Below are 19,741 nucleotides of genomic sequence, written 5' to 3' on the forward strand. Positions count from 1 at the left end.
AAAAGGGGTGTCATAAATTGTAGTTTAACCACCACTATTTTAATAATTGCCAGGAGACCTGCTGTATGCAGAGCAATAAATGTACTTTCTCAGCAGACCTCCATTTTCTCTGTGACTGACTGCTAGAGAGCAACTTGGCTGTGAGACAGGAAAAGAGATGCCCTACTAAATGAAATAACAGATAAATAGTTCAAAGAATGGCTCATGTGTAAGTTAGAGTGAGAGAGCAGCTAGTGCAGAGAATGGTATGAAGGTTCTACTGCTGAAACTAGTTACAGATAGGTAGCCGTGTTGGTCTGCCATAGTCAAAACAAAAAAAAATTGTTTCTTTCCAGTAGCACCTTAAAGACCAACTAAGTTAGTTCTTGGTATGAGCTTTCGTGTGCATGCACGAAGAAGTGCATGTATCTGAAGAAGTGCATGTATCTGAAGAAGTGTGCATGCACACGAAAGCTCATACCAAGAACTAACTTAGTTGGTCTTTAAGGTGCTACTCGAAAGAAAGAATTTTTTTTTGCTGAAACTAAGCAGCTCTTCTACTATAAGCCATCTTGGGGAAAGATTGCTTGGGACCAATATGTCAGTTGCTCTGAGCAACTCAGGGAGAGCCGATTACACAAAGATACTGCTATCTAAATGCTTGTTATAAAAAAATTCACTTATCCAAACACAAGGAATTAGTACCGAAACCATGCTATACACGCTACAGATTCAGATACCCGAACAGCTGAACCTGTCATATATTCTCCTACCTCATGTCAAATGTAGCGTCCCTAATATGTTGTCTGTTCTAGTCTAAGCAGTTTGCCTTAGTCGTGTAAAGTTAAGTTATAGAAGGTTTTGAAAAACTCTCCTGCTTTTCTCAAAGGACTGATCTTGAGAGGGTTTTAAAAAACAAAACAAAACACCCATGAGTTTTATTAGTGTCCAGTGGGTTTAGATGTCATGATGATGGATATCAATACTGTATTATTATATCGAGCCATCGTGTTAGCAGTGGTCTGAGAAAAGCATTTTATATAAAAACTAAAGCTATGCCTGTTGCCATGAGTACTTTAACTTACCAAACATACTGTTTGGAAAAGATTTTACAGTGCATCAGCTGAATATCTTTCAGAAATGTTTCCAGGTGAAATTTTATGGCATCTATCCTACAAAATGTAGGACAAGGTAACGACAAAGGCCTCTTAAGACCATACACTTTATAGCTATATGCAGCTTGATTGAAGGTTTTGGCACAGAGGTAGCCCAAAAATGTTCACTTAAAGAAAACTGTATAGAACCATTTTAGTTTCAGATCACTTGACACTTCAACATATCAGTTAAAATATTGGAAATGTTCAAGTGTTTCTGTAGCTGGACACTTACCTGCTTATTTGAGGAGAATATATTTCCTTTCACATGAGTAACTTGTCAGACCTGAGAGACACCTCAATGAACAGCTATTAAAATAGCACAGGGTTTTTCTTTTGGACTGGCCAACAGATCTTTGTAGATCCTAGTCTGTTTGGACTAAGTAACAGGCGTAGTCGTTGTGTGAATGATGACTTACCTTTGGAGAAACTTGCCCCTAAAATTAATGGAGTAAATACAGAAACTGTTAAAAATGCACAGACACCATGGTGCTTAGATGTCAAGGCCATGCCAACATTTAGGTAGAAGCTAATTTTGTCGTTGCTAACAGCTGCTAAGTTTCTGTTAGTGGTAAATGAAAAAATGTAGATTTGCTACCTATTACAGGTTGGTTTAACAAAACATGGAAACTCTCAGTCATGAAGAGATCTCAAACCAAATTAAAGGGGCATGAAATCCATACTCTACGGGTGACTTCTTTTTTAAGGCTCCCATTTCTTGTATGCGTAGACTCAGCAATAGCAATGCACAAAATACCATTGCACCTTAGTTCAATTTTTATTTTGTCATGGATAAGGATAGTAGAAAACTTGTTTTGTTTTTGTTTTTTACTGAACTTGGTCTTTCTGACCATTTATAGCCTGAAATGTAAATAAACTATAGTTTTTGCTTGGTTTATACACCTACTGCTGCCTCCACCCAAACTTCCACTGATCAGGTGTTGACAGGGAAGAGGAGTGGAGTGGAGGAGGATGCGACTGAACCCACCCCCCTTTCGCCTTTTAAACTAGCTGATCATCAGGATTTTCGTTTTAAAGAGAAGTTGCAAGTGCCTGCTTGGCTGCTGGGTTATTACAAAATGCTGGCTGAAAAGGGGGAAACAAATAAGCAATTGCTTGGCAAGTTTGAGTGCTAGTTTTAACCTAGGTAAACTAGAGTGCTTTGCTTATTGAAGAAGTGACTGATGATATTCATTATGAAACTCAAATTCTGCATTAAGAGAAATTATGTTCAAGACATATTATGCAAATCAACACAGCATTAAGGGTTGGATCAAGACTTCCCCAGAACAGAACTTTGCTAACTAGACACAACCTCAGGTTGAATAAAGGAGGCATTTTTCATTGGTTCTTCTTGCACCTCACTATGTCCCCTCAAAATCTGCTCTGGAAGGTTTGAGGACCCTACAGAATCATGTAAGAGGTTGGAGAGGTTGCAAAGGGAAGGAGAAATAGGTGTCAGGTTTTGCCACTCTCCTTTCCTCCAGTGGGAGCTGCCTCCTGGATTTACAGAAATTCTTTCTGTAAATAGAAGGAGCTCTTCAGGGAGAGCCGATTACACAAGTTGTGGATGGGAAGCATGGGGGGAAATGTTGTCTCTATGCATTCAGTGGAAGTACATCCTGCTTACAGAACAAAATAAAATAAAGGTATTCCTTGTCAGGTAATTCAAAATAGAAACTGCATTGAGGTTACAATAGATTCTTAAAACACAGCCCCCCCCCAAACCACCACCCCCAAACCACCCTTCCTTGGAAAAATGATATAAGTATAATTTTAGTATTTAAAAAGTGTTGGAAAGAACATTTTAATCAATGTATCATTAAATCCTCCTTACTTCTTTCATAATAGTATTCTATTATGGTTCAAACAGAATATGATTTCACAAAGTAATAAAATATGGCTGCTGAGAAGAAAATTGTGGGAGGGAAGGAAAATAGCACTGCTTTTGTTCATGAGAACAGTAAAAAACTTTTATTATCACCATGTTGGCGATCTAGCAACGGGGGAGTAATATTCACCCTCATAGTGTGCACACCAGCATGTGGGCGAGACTGAAGGAGTGAGTAACCAGGAACAGGATCTTCAAATTGTGTTGGCTAGCTCAACAAAAATGTCCTATCACCTCAAAAAGGATCCAGAAAAAGTTCAGAAAAGTGGCAACCAAAATGATCAAGGGGTTAGGGCAAGGCACTATGAGGAAATACTACAACACTTGGGACTTTTTTAGTTTAGAGGAAAAGGCAACTAAGTGTGGACATGATCAAGGTGTATAAAATTGTGCATTGCATGAAGAAAATGAGTGCTAGAACTCAAGGGCATTCAGTGAAGTTGGTCATCAGAAGATTCAGGAGAGACAAAAGAAGGTTCTTCTTCACACAGGTAAACTATGGAATTTGCTCCCACAAGAGGCGATGATGGTCGCCAACCTGAACAGCTTTAAAAGAGGATCGGACAAATTCATGGAGGATCAGGCTATCAATAATGGCTGTTAGCTGTGTTGGAAGCAGCACACCCCTGAATACCAGTTCCAGGGAATCACATGTGGGGAATCACAGTTGTTGTGCTCAGATCCTGCTTGCAGGTTGCGCAGGCTGAGTAGGCAGGTGGTCTTCATCTTCCTTCTGCACTCCAGTCTGTGCCAGCAAAGTGGCTCAGGAGCATTATTCTATCTTCTCTTTCTGTCTTGGGGATTTATTCCACTTGATTATTTATGCAACATATTTATATGTTGCCTTTGAAAATAAATTTAACATTACAATAGTGTTCTTTGACTTGGGTATTGTATTGTTGGCACATAACTTCTGTTGTATTTTTAATTGTTGTAATTGTGTTGGAGATAGAGTACAGATGTTTTCAGAAACAAACACTATAAATGATTGTACACTAATCATTGGGAAATCAGTCATTCATAAGATTAGCCCCCCCCCCCCGCCTTATGAAGTTTTTCTCTTTCCATGTGGGGTGAGGTTCAGAGTCCTTCATATCTCAGGAGACGTGAATTCCATCATAATCTTTTTTGTGGGGCGGATAACTTTCTTCATTCTTTATTGAGTCTTAAAATAGTTTTAATACTGCATGCAGTTGAAGAAGAAGAAAGTTCACTTAGCCAAAGCAAAGGAAATAAATTCTCCAGTAGCAAATGGAAACTTTAAAATGTTTTTTTTTCTTCTTCTTCTAAATGGCAGTCTGACACAAATGAGTCGCTTCTTGTGGAGATGTTCCTTAAAAAAAAAATTCACCAAAAGTTAGGCCAGTTTCCCAGCCTCCCACTCAGGTTCTGGATCCCAGTGCTTTGGCTTCTTTTGCTGTCTGCGGAAAGGAGACCGCTGTCAAACAGCCAGGAATGCCAGACCGAGCAATGTGAGAGCCCTGTTGCATTGCAGAGTTGACACTTGCAACTGGATATGGCTTGTACATAAAACTGATTCACGATAAATACCCTATCAGTCTTGGGTTAATTACTGTGGCTCCTGTAATGAATATTAGCTGGTTGAGCGTTGGGAAGGCTGGCGGCTGGGGGTGGGGAGTGAGTTAGAATTGTCTGAGCCATGGCTAAGTGTCAGCACTTTGTCAAAGAAAGTGATGGATGATTACACCATCAGTACCAGTTGTGGGGAGTGTGTGAGAGAGAGTGAGAGAGATCAGTTGGTGATCTCCAATACAAGGCCTGGATGCACCTGAAACGAATGTTGACTGATGCGTTTTCTATTGTTGGGAAGAACCATCCTTATGTCACCATCAATTTCATGCCCTGCTTCCATAATAGGGATTTAATTAGGCTTCTGTTGAGTTAATTACCTGCATTGTTTGCCTTTCTCCAACAGAAGTTTGTAAGACTCAAGTAAATCATGGAGGTTTGAATTTGCCCAATTTCCTGCCGAAAGTGAGGTCAAGAGGTCCCAGACTGTAGACACACTTTTCAGGCAGGCAGCAGGGGGTTGGCTCTTAATGGTGCTTCAGCAATGCCTAAATGCCCTTTTGAAATGTTACTCTCAACTAAGGAAACTTGATTATTTTTGAGGTGGGGGCGTTCACTGTTGGATGTCAGAGTAGCAGAACATATTCTAGCTCAGCCATTCTTTACCAGTGTCTCAATTACACAGTGGGCTCCTTTCAACAAAGTGGCACAGCTGCCTAGATGCTACATTTCTTTATCTAGACTTAGAAATGTGTTGGATGTTAAATGTACTATAAGAATTTCCATCATAGTACTAGTATCAAAAAGTAAAAAGTTGCTTTTTTGATATTGTTCATTTTGAAGGCAAACCTACTGGGATGAGTAGTAACTGGGGTCAGGCAATTTGCCTCATTTGCCATAGCCATGAATCAAAGCTGTAGTGCTGGAGCTCCAGCTATTGATTAGAGATTACTTAAAGGAAGCTTTTGATTGCTTTGTTTCATTTGTCATTTGTCCGCCCTGCCCATCATTAGTTTCTGTGCTGCATTTGTAGTACAGTGGTACCTCGGTTTAAGAACAGCCCTGTTTATGAATGATTCAGTTTACGAACTCCGCACAACCAGAAGTAGTGTCCTGGTTTGCAAACTTTACCTCGGTCCAAGAACGGAATCCGAACGGTGGAAGGGCACCAGCGGCGGGGGCCTCATTAGGGAAAGTGTGCTTCGGTTTAAGAACGGTTTCGGTTTAAGAACGGACTTCCGGAACGGATTAAGTTCGTAAACCATAGTACCACTGTATATACATGTAATGATTAGCAGATGAACGGTAAAAGACAAGAGCCAAAGAACAACTTACATATGAGTAGGCATCCCGTCTTGTTTTAAGTGGTAAATAAGCTCCCCAACTTGCCATTGCAGGCACAAAGCTTGAAAGAATGCCACTTTTAATGTTTTGTCCAGACATTGTAAAAAATATTGTAGGAAACACCATACCTTTCCAGAGACAGAGGGAAAGAGAGAGACTAGTTTTTCCCAAAAAATGTGTATTTTTCTAATCATTTCTTCCTGGTATACGACTGCACCATTTTATACCCATTGTCATTCACACACCAGTAATCTCCTGACTGAACTACTCTAACATGCTGTACCCAGAGCTGTCCATTGACCTTGCTATGCCATTAAATGATTCAAAATTGTGCTGTATGACAGTTTTCTGAGACGGCACTTATTACTCTGGTTTTATTTAATCTACAGTGACTCCCTAGTCATGCTGCTGGTTACTACTATTTAAAAGTCCTAAATGCAGTGGAGGACGCTGTGATTGCTCCACATTTAAAAAACTATATAAAAAAACTTGGTGCCCAGGTAAAATTAGTGTATGGGAGGATCTAGCAAAACTCTATGGCAGACAAGATCTAAATCACTTTCCTATGAACATTAGTAGATGACTGCATCACAGTAAGCCTTCCGCTCCAGCACTGTTCAAACTATTGCCGTGTTCTGTAGTGTTTTGTACTACAGCTCCCATCATCTCCCATCATGGGCCATGCTTACTGGGGCTGAAGGGAGTTGAAATCCAAAACTTCTGGAGGGCCAGTAGGTTGGGCAAGGATGGTCTCTTCAGGACACACACCCCTTCCAGCTGCCCCTGATGGTTGGGAGATTCCCTAGAGCACTATTCAACAAAGTGTGAGTGGTTCTTGTTGGAAGTGAAAATTGAGAATATCCGTATGTGCAACAAAATTATTTAGCTGCATATCAGACTCTGTTGATCCTAGCCAATTTGTTACAATGTCCTATGCAAGGGTGAAGTTAATGCCCTAGTTTTTCATAGGCCTAGATTTTTTAAAAACATTCTGCTTTCCCCCTATCTATATTCTTTAATGTTAGTCTTTGATTGTGTCACTGGGAAAAGAAATGTATACTACAAAATGCATTCTGTTGGGACTCTACATTTTGGCTCTACTGTGCCTTATCTGCATCTCTGCCAGCTAAATTGGCTTCCTTATGATGGTAAAATAAGTCTTTTAAAAGTATTTAGGGAACATTAGGTGGAGTAAATAACTAAAGTTGATCTTTGTCTCTTTTCTTGTTTTTTAAAATGCTTGAAAGGTAGACTGTTTAAAACCATAGAACAAGCCTATTTTTGTTGAAGGTTGCTTTTTTATCCTTCTGTATTGAACCAAGAGTATGTTTTCCTTTTTATTTGTGCCCATTTTATGTCAGGTTTATTAATTTGCCTCTTTTTACTTCATTTCCCCCCAGAAACTGTGGCACTAGGCTGGTTTTCTGTTTGTTGGCCTAGTCTGAATTCATATAAAGATTAAGCTTCCTTTTGGGAAGAGAGGTGTGGGGAAGAAGCAAGCCAGGGTAGCCGAATCTTTCTGGTTTTCCAGTAATCTGTCTTTTATTCTCCGGTATACCTGAACGTACTTGATAGTTTTTATTATGACTTGAACAAATGCATAGAACATATTTATATTTAACAGAGATTGGTGTTCTATCACAAAAAGAGTCTTTCAAAGACCAGTTTTCCCTCTAAAATGCTTACTTTGTTGGTGTGCTGATCTGGACCTAATGATGGAAATTGCATTCAGTTGATTTATTCCTATTTTATTACTGAAAAGTGACCTTTGTTTAATCCTACTTCTTTCCTTTCTGCAGAAATGGAGCAGCGTAAGCAATCCACTATTTCTTCCGCTGATTCCACCTCAGTCGCAAGGCTTCACTGCTATTGTCCTGACCTATGATCGGGTTGAGAGCCTCTTTAGAGTCATCACTGAAGTCTCAAAGGTGCCTAGCCTTTCAAAGTTGTTAGTAGTTTGGAACAACCAGAACAAAGTTCCACCAGAAGGTAAGTTGTGGGGAACCAAGCTCCTCCTGTCAGGTGACCCATTTTTCCTTTGCATCCTGGCTTGAAGTCGGGTCTTGCTGAAAACAGAAGAGCTTCCTTCATAAGCATGGGGGTGATCTAAGCCATGCCTGTGAAGGAACTCACTGGGGCTTGAAGTCACCTCTCAAACACTGATTGGCAGTGACTTAAAACCTCTCTTCCAACAGGGATCAGTTGTTCTCCAGAGTTCCTGAGTGTTGCTGATTCTGGCAGGGCTTGCATCTGGCCTCTAAATTAATTGCATCTGGATGCAAGCTCTGCTAATCATTGAACAATCAGGAGCACCACTTTTAAGGTTCCTGATTGTTCCTTAAGAGCCACAGCTTTACCTGCACCACAGCTGATGTGCATACAACGTTGGCTTGGAGGAAATTGCCTCATGAGCCAAATTAGGACCACTGCTGTGCCTAACTAGGTCTGTAGTACCAAGGTTTCACATACCTGCCATAACAGCTTAAGCACAATATTCTTTGGAGCTTACTTTTGACCGTACTATTGAGGAAAGAGAAGTATTTTTTGTGATTGTCCATCAGTTGTGGAACTCTGTTAAGAACGCTGTGAAAGTTGAAGCCTTTGAAAAACGTTGTGGATACTGTACTTCACTGTTTAATGGCTTTTAGTGCCCAGATTTTAAGTAGATGCACAGTACTGTGAATTCCTAAATGTAATTTAATTTCAGTATAACCATCTTGAGAAAAAGCAGAATAGAAATTAAAATACAGTGGTTCAAGGCACAAGTATACTTGATTCTATAACTCCAATTTCTCTTCCCTTGTCTCCTTTTAAGCAAGTTATGCAACTTCCATGTTCAGATTTTCAAAATCACAAAGTAGATCACTTACTTGGCAAGTCGTGAAATATTACTATAAAAGGAAAATATGCACTTAAAATAAAATATTGGGTGCTGCTCTGTTCAGCTATTAAGTCAAAAGCAACCACAGACTGTTTGCCAATGGAAGTTTTCCTTCCCTGCCAGACCATACTCATGAAAATACTGACCAATTGTTTAAAAGCTAGGCTTCATCTCATGAATGACTCTGGTGTGCCAGTGCTTATTGCTTTTCCAAGCCCTATTTGTTACCTTCAGTTCTCACTTCATTGTACTCTTGTTCTTCTAAATAGAGCAAATCCTACCAAAATTTAACAGTGAACCTTTTCATGAACTTTAATATCAGTATATTTCAAATGTCCCATGAAATTACTGCTTAGACCCTAGAATGTTGTATGCCATCTCAACCAAACTGCATGTTCACCTACCAGTGATGAGTAAATGTTAATTGACGGTTAGTGAATTTCACTTTCTTGCCTTGAGGTAATAGAATTATCAAGTGTATAACTGAACATTGCATTTCTGCATGGAGCCTGATTTTGCTGAATTTCCCATTGCTTGAAATTCTCTAGAATCTAAGAACGCATTCTCAAAGTCAGAATGTTTAACCCAGGGATGCAGGCCTCCAGGACACTGTCAGGCCATGCCTCCTCCCCAGCACTCTCTTTGAGTGCTTTTGCCCGGCTGAATGTGTCCTTGAACTCTGTTAATGCCTCTTGCTTGCCTGGATGGAAGGAAGTGGGGTGTGTGTGTGTGTGTGTGTGTGTGTGTGTGTGTGTGTGTGTGTAAAAACCTCTGGCTTTTGCATGGCTGAAATTTAGTCTACTGTTTAAAGGTAAGAGTTTCATCTGTTATTCTTCTCCCATATGCTTCTGGGCCTGATCACTTTTATCTCTGGCCACACATGCCGCTGGCATGTGGCCCCTGGAAGGTCACCCATGAGGAACTGTGGCCCTCATGTTGCAAGGTTCCCACAGCTAATTTAACCCGTGGTCCTTCCTCAGTATACATTAAATTGTGAGAAGTGGGGTTACAGGGAACCAGGCAGAGGGCCTTCTTGGTAGCCGTGCCCGCCCTTTGGAATGCCTTCTCATCAGAAATGAATAAACAGCCATCTGTCTTTTAGAAGACATCTGAAGGCAGCCCTGTATAGGGAAGTTTTAAATGTTTGATGTCTTACTGATGTTTTAATTTGTTGGGAGCTGCCCAGAGTGGTTGGGGCAACCCAATCAGATGGGTGGCATATTATTATTATTATTATTATTATTATTATTAAAAAATAGAAATGTGTGTTTCTTTCTTAAGGTCTGTTTTGAACATATATTTCCATTCCAATAAACTAAACAATAAAACATACATGGAACAATATATATTCCAACGCTTCTTGACATATTGCCCTTTGGCATAATATGCGTGTGCCGCATAACTTTGTCTGTGTGCAGAAAATGGAGGGTGCAGTTTAAGAGGTTGAGAGAGGGTGGGTATTGACCTCTAGTAGTAGTAGATGCCACCAAGCAGTGAAGTGATGAATTACTGGAGTTGTCCCAGCTACCTTTAGAATGGGCAGTTACAAGGTCACGTCTAAAGAGAGCCTCCCTGAATTCTAAGTATTGCAACAAGTACTGACTGGCTGTGAAAAAGCCCCTCTTCAGTAAAGTGCACAAGTGGCTGCTTGTCACCTCCAAGCCCTTTTGGAAGATTATTTAAATCCATTTTCACCTGAATCCCTGATTGTAAACTGCTTTTACAGCACTTGAGTGCTGAGAGTACAGGTTATAATGGCCTACAACGAATAAACCCTGTGGCCTGTTGTGCTTGCTTATGGATCTCTAGTCAAAGACAGTCAAAGCTAACGTGATCGCACCAGCCATAAATTGCTGAGTAACCATGGATTGGATATGCTGCCAAGCTAGGAGGAAAATGGAGTAACTTGCTGCCCACTCTTCCCTTGAGCATATGCCTTGAACCTGCTACACTCCAGTTTTCTTGGGGCAGGCAGCAGTGGTATCAACAAGGCGAAGAAGTCACTGACTGCCCACTACTGTTCACCAGAACTTCTCAGAATTGTTGGTCAGCTTGGGATAAAGAAAAGGACATGGCATGTTGCATCCTTCTCCACAGCCCAGACCAAGCTCCAACAATTGCCTTAGGAGTGGAGATTTATTTAGGGGACCATGATCCTCCAGTGCTCTCTCCTTTTTGTTTGTTTCTTTCTAGCAACTGGACAAAAGAATAGTGAAGGAGTATGGGATCCGGATCCCTCCCTTTGTGTTTCTTGAGGAAGAGAAGTTGTGTGAGGGAAGTTAGAAGTAGGTGGTGGTTCATGTCTTCATACATACACAAAGGTGTATGTATATATACCAGAATTGTGTGTGTTGCCCTGTCCAAGTTCACACACTGATTTCTGGGTGTGTGTTTCCACTTTCTTTTTATATAAATAAAAACATGCACTTTCTTTCTAGTACTTTGAGCTGTTGTGCTTTTAGTGTGTCAAAGAGATAGAATACTAGAAATGATTTGGGGTAGAAGGGGGTTGATTATGTGAACACTGATTGGTCAGTTGATTACTGGTCAGCTTTATCTGATGCATGTAGTTCATAGATACTGAAATATTTTGCATTTGGGTGAAATATTTTTGTTCCTTTGAATAAAAGAAGCCTATCTGAAGCTTTGTTATAAAATGTATGTGTCCTGCCTCTTGAGAGCAGAACAATCATTGGGTTTCTTAAGCTCACATGGCTTCTTACCATCTCTCCCCTGTGTGTGTGCATGTTCGTTTATTTAATCCTGAGATTTGGATGAAGCCAAATTATTTGATAGCAAAATTGTCATGGCCAAGTAGTATTTCACTATTTTTAAGCTTAAAACTCTGTTCATTGTAGCAGATCATTATATAACCCTTTTTCATTGATATACTGTTGAAAATATATTAAGTTGTTGACATGAAAAATAATTGGCCCTGAAGGTCATAGGTTTGTTTCCTTACTGAGACTTAGTTATTTAGCTTTACTTTCTAATAGGTATGTATTTTAATAACTTTCTTATGTGACCGCCAGCTACCCCCTTCATCTATGTATTTTTAACACTTGGATAGGTTGTGGAATGTCCTGGTCTGCTGTCGAGGGGTTTAATTTAATTTGTTTTAATTCAAATGCATACAGTTCGTTCCACCTAGCTCTTTGGTTGGATAGCAGAACTTGGTTTCACTAAGTCTTTCATTCAGTCTGTCTATTACGGCTCCTAATCCTTGGACTTCAAAGCTTCTGCCATTTATAGCCTATTAAAGCCAGGAAGTTTCTGATGGATTAGGACAAGGAATGAGTTTGAAGTTAGTAATGCACACCGCTGTCAACGATAAGGTCTAGTTTATTACCCTACGGTAGTATCTGCACATTTATGGCTATTCTCTTTTAATTGGTTATAGTAAAGCTGGGACCATTAACCTGGTTGAGTATCAAATGCAGGATATCCTGGCCAGTGCTGTATAGGGAACACATTTCTGGCTTTGAGCAAAGTCAGGTACGTTTTCTGTTATTTGAACCAGTTGTATTTTTGATATACATTAATGGGAACTAGAAAGAGAACATCAAAGGTAATTTTTGCTCATGATGGCCCTACAGTAAATTCAGATTTGAAATTGGCTCTTAATATTGGCTACTGCATCGGTGGATATAAAACCAGTTAGCTTATCCACCTCTCCCCACAATTCCCCATTGATGGCCCCATAGTAACTGTATAAATTCATCTCTCTTATGTATTACCAATTTTCAATTTGTAACTTGGTTGTATAATAAAAAAATATTGTAAGCCTTTGCTACAGGAAAAGCAAAAATTAAAGGGAAAGAAAATGAACTCATGCCAGTGTTCACTGTAAGAGTGTAAAGCTACAGGCAAGTTTGAAGCCCCCACCCTAGTATCTTATTGACTACCTGACATTTCTGGTGTGCTTCTTCTGTTTTATTTTAAAATGAAACAATACTAACAAACATGTTACAAGATTGTAAGTCGTGTAAATTGAAGTCAGGCATAATGTTGTGTGACATAGCTTGAAACTATTAATTGCACAAAATTCTAGAGCTTGTGCTCTGCCACCTTGGTCCTTAGAAGCCCAGGGAACTATAATTGTAGTAAAATCCAGAAATTAACAAACACAGGTTGTTTCCATTAACAAAGGTAGCAACACTAGACTCCCCAGCTCAAGAATTGGTTTCTGAATAAAGAATCAGCAGGACCTTTTTGAGCTGTATTGTGTGCAGCTGCAACCTAAGGTCTACTGCATTCTTACAATTGAAAGAGATCTTTCCAATCTGGGTTCAGGCCTGGCTAAGGAACTGAGTCAGCCTTGGTCGCCCTGATGAATGACCTTTGCAGAGTGCAGGGCAGGGGGAGTGTGACACTGCACCTGCTTCTTGATCTCTTCTTGGCATTTGATCCTTTCAACCATGGTTTCGTCTTTGACCGGCTCTAGGGAATGGGAATTGGGGGCCCTGTATTACAGTGGCTCCAATCCCTACCTTCAGGACCGAGTCCAGAGCGTAGCATTGGGAGAGTGCCTTTCTGGCCCCTGGCAGCTACATTCTGGGGTATCGCAGGGGACTATCTTATCTCTGATGCTATTTAATATCTACATGAAGCCGTTGGGAAGTGGTCATTGGGAGATTCAGGGCAAGGTGCTATCAGTATGCTGATGATACTCAGCTCTGTTTCTCCATAACATCTGAATCATCCATGGTGAAATGGATGAGGATTAGAAAAGCTGAGCTTGAATCATGGCAAGACAGAGGCACTGTGGATGAGTAGCTCCATTGTCTGAGAAACTGTTCAGTTGCCTGCCCTGGATAGGGTTGCACTCCCCTCTGAAGGAGCAGGTTCACAGTCTGGGTTGCTTCTGGATCTATCCGCCACTGGATGCTCAGGTAGCCTCAGTAGCTATAAGTGCCTTTTACTAACTCTGGGTGGTTCCACAGCTACAGGCACTCCTCAACCAGGAAAGCCTCGCTACCATAGTTCATGCACTAGTTACTTCAAGAATAGATTATTGCAATGCACTCTTATGTGGAACTTCCTTCACAATTAATCTGGAAGCTGCAGTTAGTGCAGAATGCCGCAGCACAATTGCTGACAGGAGTGAGGCCTTGTCAGCATATACACTTGTGCTCAGAGATCTGCACTGGTTGCCAATTTGCTACTGGGCCAAGTTCAAGGTGTTAACATTAGCATATAAAGCCCATAACAAGTTGGGACCAGTTTACCTATGAGGTCGCCTTGTGCCACACCTGCCCACTCGACCACTTCGATCAGCAGAATTGGCACTACTACAGGTGCCCCGTAACACCTGTTCTACATTTAAAAGAACTTGATCATTTAGTGTGGCAGTGTCCACACTTTGCAACAATTTTAATCTGTTTTAGTATTTTAACTTTTGTATGTTTTAAAGTAGGGTTGTACATTTTTCTTGATTTTACTGTTTTATCTTTCGAGGGGTGTTTTGTTTTTGTTTTGTTTGTTTTTAAAAACCCAGTCAAGTGTTGTATCAATTTTATGAAATAAATAAATAAAATAATAAATGAATCCAGAAGGGTCAGCTTACAAGTATCAAATCTTTCAGAAAACCATAAATGCTCTCTCATTGGAGTATTAAAGAGCCTTTGAGGGCTATTGGCTGCATGTATGTAAATAGATAGTTAGACATCATTAGCAGAGTGTTCAGTGTGTAAGGAGGATTGTCGGCTCAGCCAGAGTGCCAACAAATGCATATGACTTGCACATAGGATATTAATTTTAAAAAAGAGACTGCTTGGAAGCTTTGCAGTGTTATAGGAGAAACTGATGTTTTTCACTTAGTCTGCATTTGCTAAAATAAATATTGTGGTCTAAATGTCTGCTGCTAGAAATATTTGTGTAGGCAGAAACATTATTATAATTCTCCCTTCTTATCCAATAACTTTTCATTAACATTTAACTCTAAACTGATGGTTTTTAAGCTCAAGAAAATTATGCAGAGTGGGTAAAAGTTACAATGTTAAGAGTTGATCTCGTTTCCACTGCTATTGCCACACCATATTCTACAACTTGAAATTGCTGTCACCTCCGTAGCATCCTCACTTCACTATTGGTAGTTATACCTATATGACGTTTAGATAACACACGGATCTCTAACACAGTTTATTCCTGCTCCTTAGCAATGCTGACAGTAGAAGGCTAATAATTTAGTGAACTTACCTCTATTTAGATGCAGTGCAAAAAATAAAAAATAAAAACGTTTCCTGTTTCAAGCTGAAATGATGCACAACCTGCTAAAGATGGATATCTGTCTGTCTGTCCCAACCATCCCTTAAAGAACATGTGGGGTGACACATCTGGCCTTAGCCTGTTTCTTCTCACTATGACCTTTTGAGGTAAAACTAAACTAAGATAGTGCCTTAGGTCACCCGGTTCAGTAAACAGGGTCTGTTAATTTCTTGCAATTGTTTGGAGTTAAGGAAATATACAAAAACATACAAAAATTAAATTGTCTACTACTGAGAGCGACTAGAATTTTTGTTTAGGTAAGGAACTTATATTTAGGTCATCACAGTGTCACAGAACATAGCTCTAGAAAGCCACCATTTCCTCCTCTCATCTTCTCTTGTGTCTCACTAGATACTCACATGGCTCCGTTCCTCTTCCATCTCATCTGATTCATACCCAGCCTTTTCTGGAGTGTATACCTTATTGCCCCTCTCTGTAGCTTCTGTGTATTTGTGTACACACAAAGTGTGTGTTCTGCCACTGAACCAAGGCCTCACTAAGAGTGCTAGTAAGAATTAATTATATAAAACATTTTTTTAGTTTTAACAAGGGCCACCTTGGAGTAGGAAACTGAAATGATTATATTTCCAAAACCTCTCACTCTGTATTTCTTGTTTCTTTTGCTCATCTGGGCCAATTCCGCCTTTCTTAAAACCCCTCCAAGGTAAACTTTCTTTTCATAGTTGTTTAGTGTGGTTTGGAAAGGGGTACAGTTTTCCTAAGGAAGCTGTCTCAGGTATTATGTTTGGATGCCAGCATCTGAAGTGTGCAGAACTTTATACGTTCTTTTGGAGTACTCTGTAAACTATGAAATCAGACTCTCCTAGCAGTGAAAATGGACATCTGACCATAATCTCCATCAACTGTGTTTTCAGGAAACAGAGATGTTTTCATGTACATCTCTTTTATGTGTACCTACTAATACCATATGATGTCAGTCACAGAGCAGTGAAAGGGATCTCTTAGGCCTGATATCAGTGCCACAGTACTAAGATCAGAGAGAACGTCTCCTTGTGAGTAAAAGGCAGGAGAGGGATCTCTTGTCTGGTCTTAGTGCTAAGCACCACAGTGCCATGATTGGCAATGAGCCCTCTGCCTGCCTTTTCTGTAAAGTGAAGGCAGAGGGTTCTTTCCAGTTACCCCCTTCTCCCAGATCTGGAGTAGAGAGGGCTGGGAGTGCTGAGTGAGTTACTGACCTGCTTGCCTGATGTGTTGGAGTGCATGTATGAGTGTTAGAAAGTGCTGAGTGCTTGGTGTCTGGTGCATGTGTATTTGTAACAAAGGGAAGATAGAGGTACATACTTTTTTTCCTTTTTTGGGGGGGGGGGGTTGTCCCATCTGCTTTTGCCCCATCAGTCGTTGGAATGTGTGCATGCAAAAACAAACAAACACACACGCACACACACACACACACACACACACAGAAGTATGGGTTCCCCACCCCTGTATTAAATAATGATGTATGTTCTTACTGCTAGTAGTATTCAAAGTTGTACCTGTATCTCAAGGTTATTTGAATTAATTGGAGTGTTGGAATACATTGGATGAAGTTCAGTGTTGTGCAGTTATAAATGTTGTATCAGTACAAGCATATCAGCTTTCCAGACAAAATTATTCCCTCTCCCCTCTCACCGCATGCTGTTCTGGGGTTCTCCCACAGCCATTTGTGAGAGGAGGAGAGGGGAAAACAGTCCCATTGTGCAAGCAGACACCGATGCGTAGGGCTTCCACTGACAGGGTTTGTCAAGTCAATCCCTCCCATAGTTTAATTGTCCTGCTGTACTCATGGCCTAGTACATGCATAGAGCACAAGGACTTGATTGGGGGTGTGTGTGAAGGTGTAATAAAACTGCAGATGAGATACAGCAAAAACACAAATAAAATCTTAGATTTTGTTCTTCTTCACAGAAACTGTTTGGCCGAAAGTTCGAGTGCCACTAAAGGTTGTACGGACCACAGAAAACAAGTTGAGTAACCGTTTCTTCCCCTATAATGAGATTGAAACGGAAGCAGTGTTGGCCATTGATGATGACATAATCATGTTGACATCAGATGAGCTGCAGTTTGGTTATGAGGTAAGACGGCTTCTGCTTTTTGCATGACTTGAGTTGATTGAGTTAAATGCTTCTGGGGACAAATCCTCAGCTAAAATGTTCTTAACCTTCAAGTAGTGCCATGATGCATAATCAGCATAAAGTTCTTGCAGCTATCCAGGAAATGTTGTTAATCTTCAGAAAATATTATCTTTGCATTTTGCTGCCCTTGCTCCCCCAGCATGGAGGGAGGATTAGTTATAGTTCTTTTCCAACTCATATGCAAGGTTAGCACATAAAGATGTGTGCCAGAGAGCCTGAAAGATGAAACTCTTGGACAGAAGCAGAGAGGAAACTATATTTGTATTTCTCTCATGACGCTTTTTGGGGATTTCCAAAACCTGTCTTTCTGTGTTGCCCGTTTAGTCTTCTACTATAAGCAAAAGTTTGTCTATAGCACATTGGATGATTATTATGGCATAGGCCTCCCCAAAATTCTCTCAGGACAGCTTAACATAAAATAGAAACAAATTAAATATACAATAACCATAGGAATGATACCATAAAATATGAAGCAGCATAAAAGTAAGTCAAGAGCAGAAAATAAAACAGCACATTCCACAACCAGGATGCTACCACTGAAAAGGCCCTATAACCACCTGCCACACCCTACCTGGCAGGAGTCCCTGGAAAAGGGATTCGAAGATCCTGGAGTGACTGCTACAGCTATTACAAGCCCCCATCCAACCCACCACTATGTCTAGATACTGGTTTTGGGCTTGCATGGCCACACAACAAATTTCCTAAAGATCATCCCCAACAGCTTCATATTGGGGGGGGGGTGAGTGTGCCCAGCAATACTTCACAACGCAGCTGCCTTTGGCAATCACCCAGTACCATTCTCTGAAACAAACCCCATAGATAGGAGCCACACCACAGAGTCTGTCCAGGCTGATGCCGTCAAAAGGGACTAAGAGATAAACCAGAAGCACAGGGTCGCACTCCCCTTATTCTTATCTCAATAAAGGTCATCAATCAAGGTGACCAAGAGCAGTGCAGTCCTGTCACCAGGCCTGAACACAAACTGATAAAAGGTATAGAAAATCTGTATAACTTACAACCCTATTGAGACTCTTCTCCCCAAAAAAGAACATTAGCATCCAGGTGGTAGCCAGGATGAGCAAAGATCGAGAGAGTACGTGCTGATTGCATTGTTGCCAGTACCTGTTGGCACTGCTGTTGGCAGTGTCATCAGACCACATTAATTTTGTGGTGCCCTCCAAGGGTGTGAGGTTCACCACTCCTGGGGTTCAGCATTGTGGAAGCTATAGAAATCAAAGAAGTTGACAGTGCTGAACATTACAGAATAATTTAGGAAAAGTCATTGGGTTTGGCTGGAAGTTGAAGGTGTGAGAGGAGAAGATGAAGTCATGTCAGAAAGCTTGTTTTCCCTTTAAGTGTGCAGGGTTGTTTTTTTAATAAGAGGGGGATATTATTTTAAGTGGCAGAGAGGGGAATGATATGGTCTGGATTCTCAAATAAGGAACTAAGAAAGAATTAGAAAGGAGTGGGTGAACTAACAGTAGCTTAGTACAAAAGTACTCTTTAGATTTTTCTCCATAATCATGAAGAATAAACTTAAGACAGTTGACATTATATGAAGTTGGTTTGACAACTGACATACTGACTTAAACAATAATAAAATATATGTGGAAAAAAGAGATTTAAGTATGCCATATGTGTCTCCAGACAGGGAGGTTCTCCCATGGGGATTAGCAGTTATATGAGCAGCCAAGCTTATATTTTCTTCTTTTGGGGAAACATGGAGGATGGAAGGTTACACTCAAACAGGAGTGTGGACAAGTACAGAACAGCTGTGTATTCACAATGGAAGGCTAGACAAATGAACATGTAGCCTGCTCTGGTTCAGAACACACCAGGAAGGACAGAGGATAAGTTTTCCTTTGACACATAAGCTTTCAGAAAGAAGAGAGATCTTGACATGGGACTGCTTTCAAATAAGCAGTTTCCTTGGGCAAGTCTCCGAGAGGACTGTGGCATGTTGGTTTGAATAGACTTGGCTAAATAATCTCATGTGTCTGGACTGCTGGCAAAGGGCATGGTCAGCTGTAATCTGGGGAATTGGCTGGAGTACCTGTATATGCGTTGTTTTTGTGTACTTGAAGAATTTGCATTCTAAGTGTGGCTTAGATTCGATAAATCAAAACTTACAACAAATTATAATATAGAGAGGAGGATATAAAGGTAAAATTTGTTAAGAAAAATCTGGGAGAATGCAAGAACCATCAGTGACTTGACAGGCCAAATGCCTATTATTGAAATAGAAAGGTCTCCACAAGGTGGCAAAAAGCCATAAAGAAGGGCGCAAAATAATCCCCCTAAGGAAGCCCACTATGAACGTGCTCTGATGTGTCCCAGCCAGCCATATCTCTGATGTTGGGGCTTGGAGGACCTTGGACATGGGCAGGAGGAAGCTGCAGCTCGTATTTCACTTTAAACGTAAGAACATCAGAAATTATACCAAACACACACTGACCACTCTTTCCATATATAGATCACTTCACAGTGGCTCATGTTAAAGAGGCTAAGTTAGTTTCTCAAGGCAATATAGTGATTCAGTGACTGGGATTCAGTGAACTGG

The 19,741-nt window shown here is 40.5% G+C and overlaps 1 protein-coding gene across 4 annotated transcripts in view; it reads left to right on the forward strand.

Moving 5' to 3' along the window:
* Positions 1–19,741, forward strand: part of EXT2 (exostosin glycosyltransferase 2) — a 79,407-nt gene that overhangs the window by 40,955 nt on the left and 18,711 nt on the right. For all 4 annotated transcript variants that reach the window (XR_014545003.1, XM_083601995.1, XM_083601993.1 and 1 more), the window contains 2 exons: positions 7,698–7,887; positions 16,955–17,121. Coding sequence is in view for 3 of the 4 variants with exons in the window: in XM_083601995.1 (XP_083458121.1) it covers positions 7,698–7,887; positions 16,955–17,121 (357 nt within the window). In the remaining variant the exon portion in view is untranslated. The remainder of the gene's footprint in view (positions 1–7,697; positions 7,888–16,954; positions 17,122–19,741) is intronic.

Source organism: Podarcis filfolensis (genome assembly GCF_964270895.1).
Source record: "Podarcis filfolensis genome assembly, chromosome: 1".
NCBI classification, from domain to species: Eukaryota; Metazoa; Chordata; class Lepidosauria; order Squamata; family Lacertidae; genus Podarcis; species Podarcis filfolensis.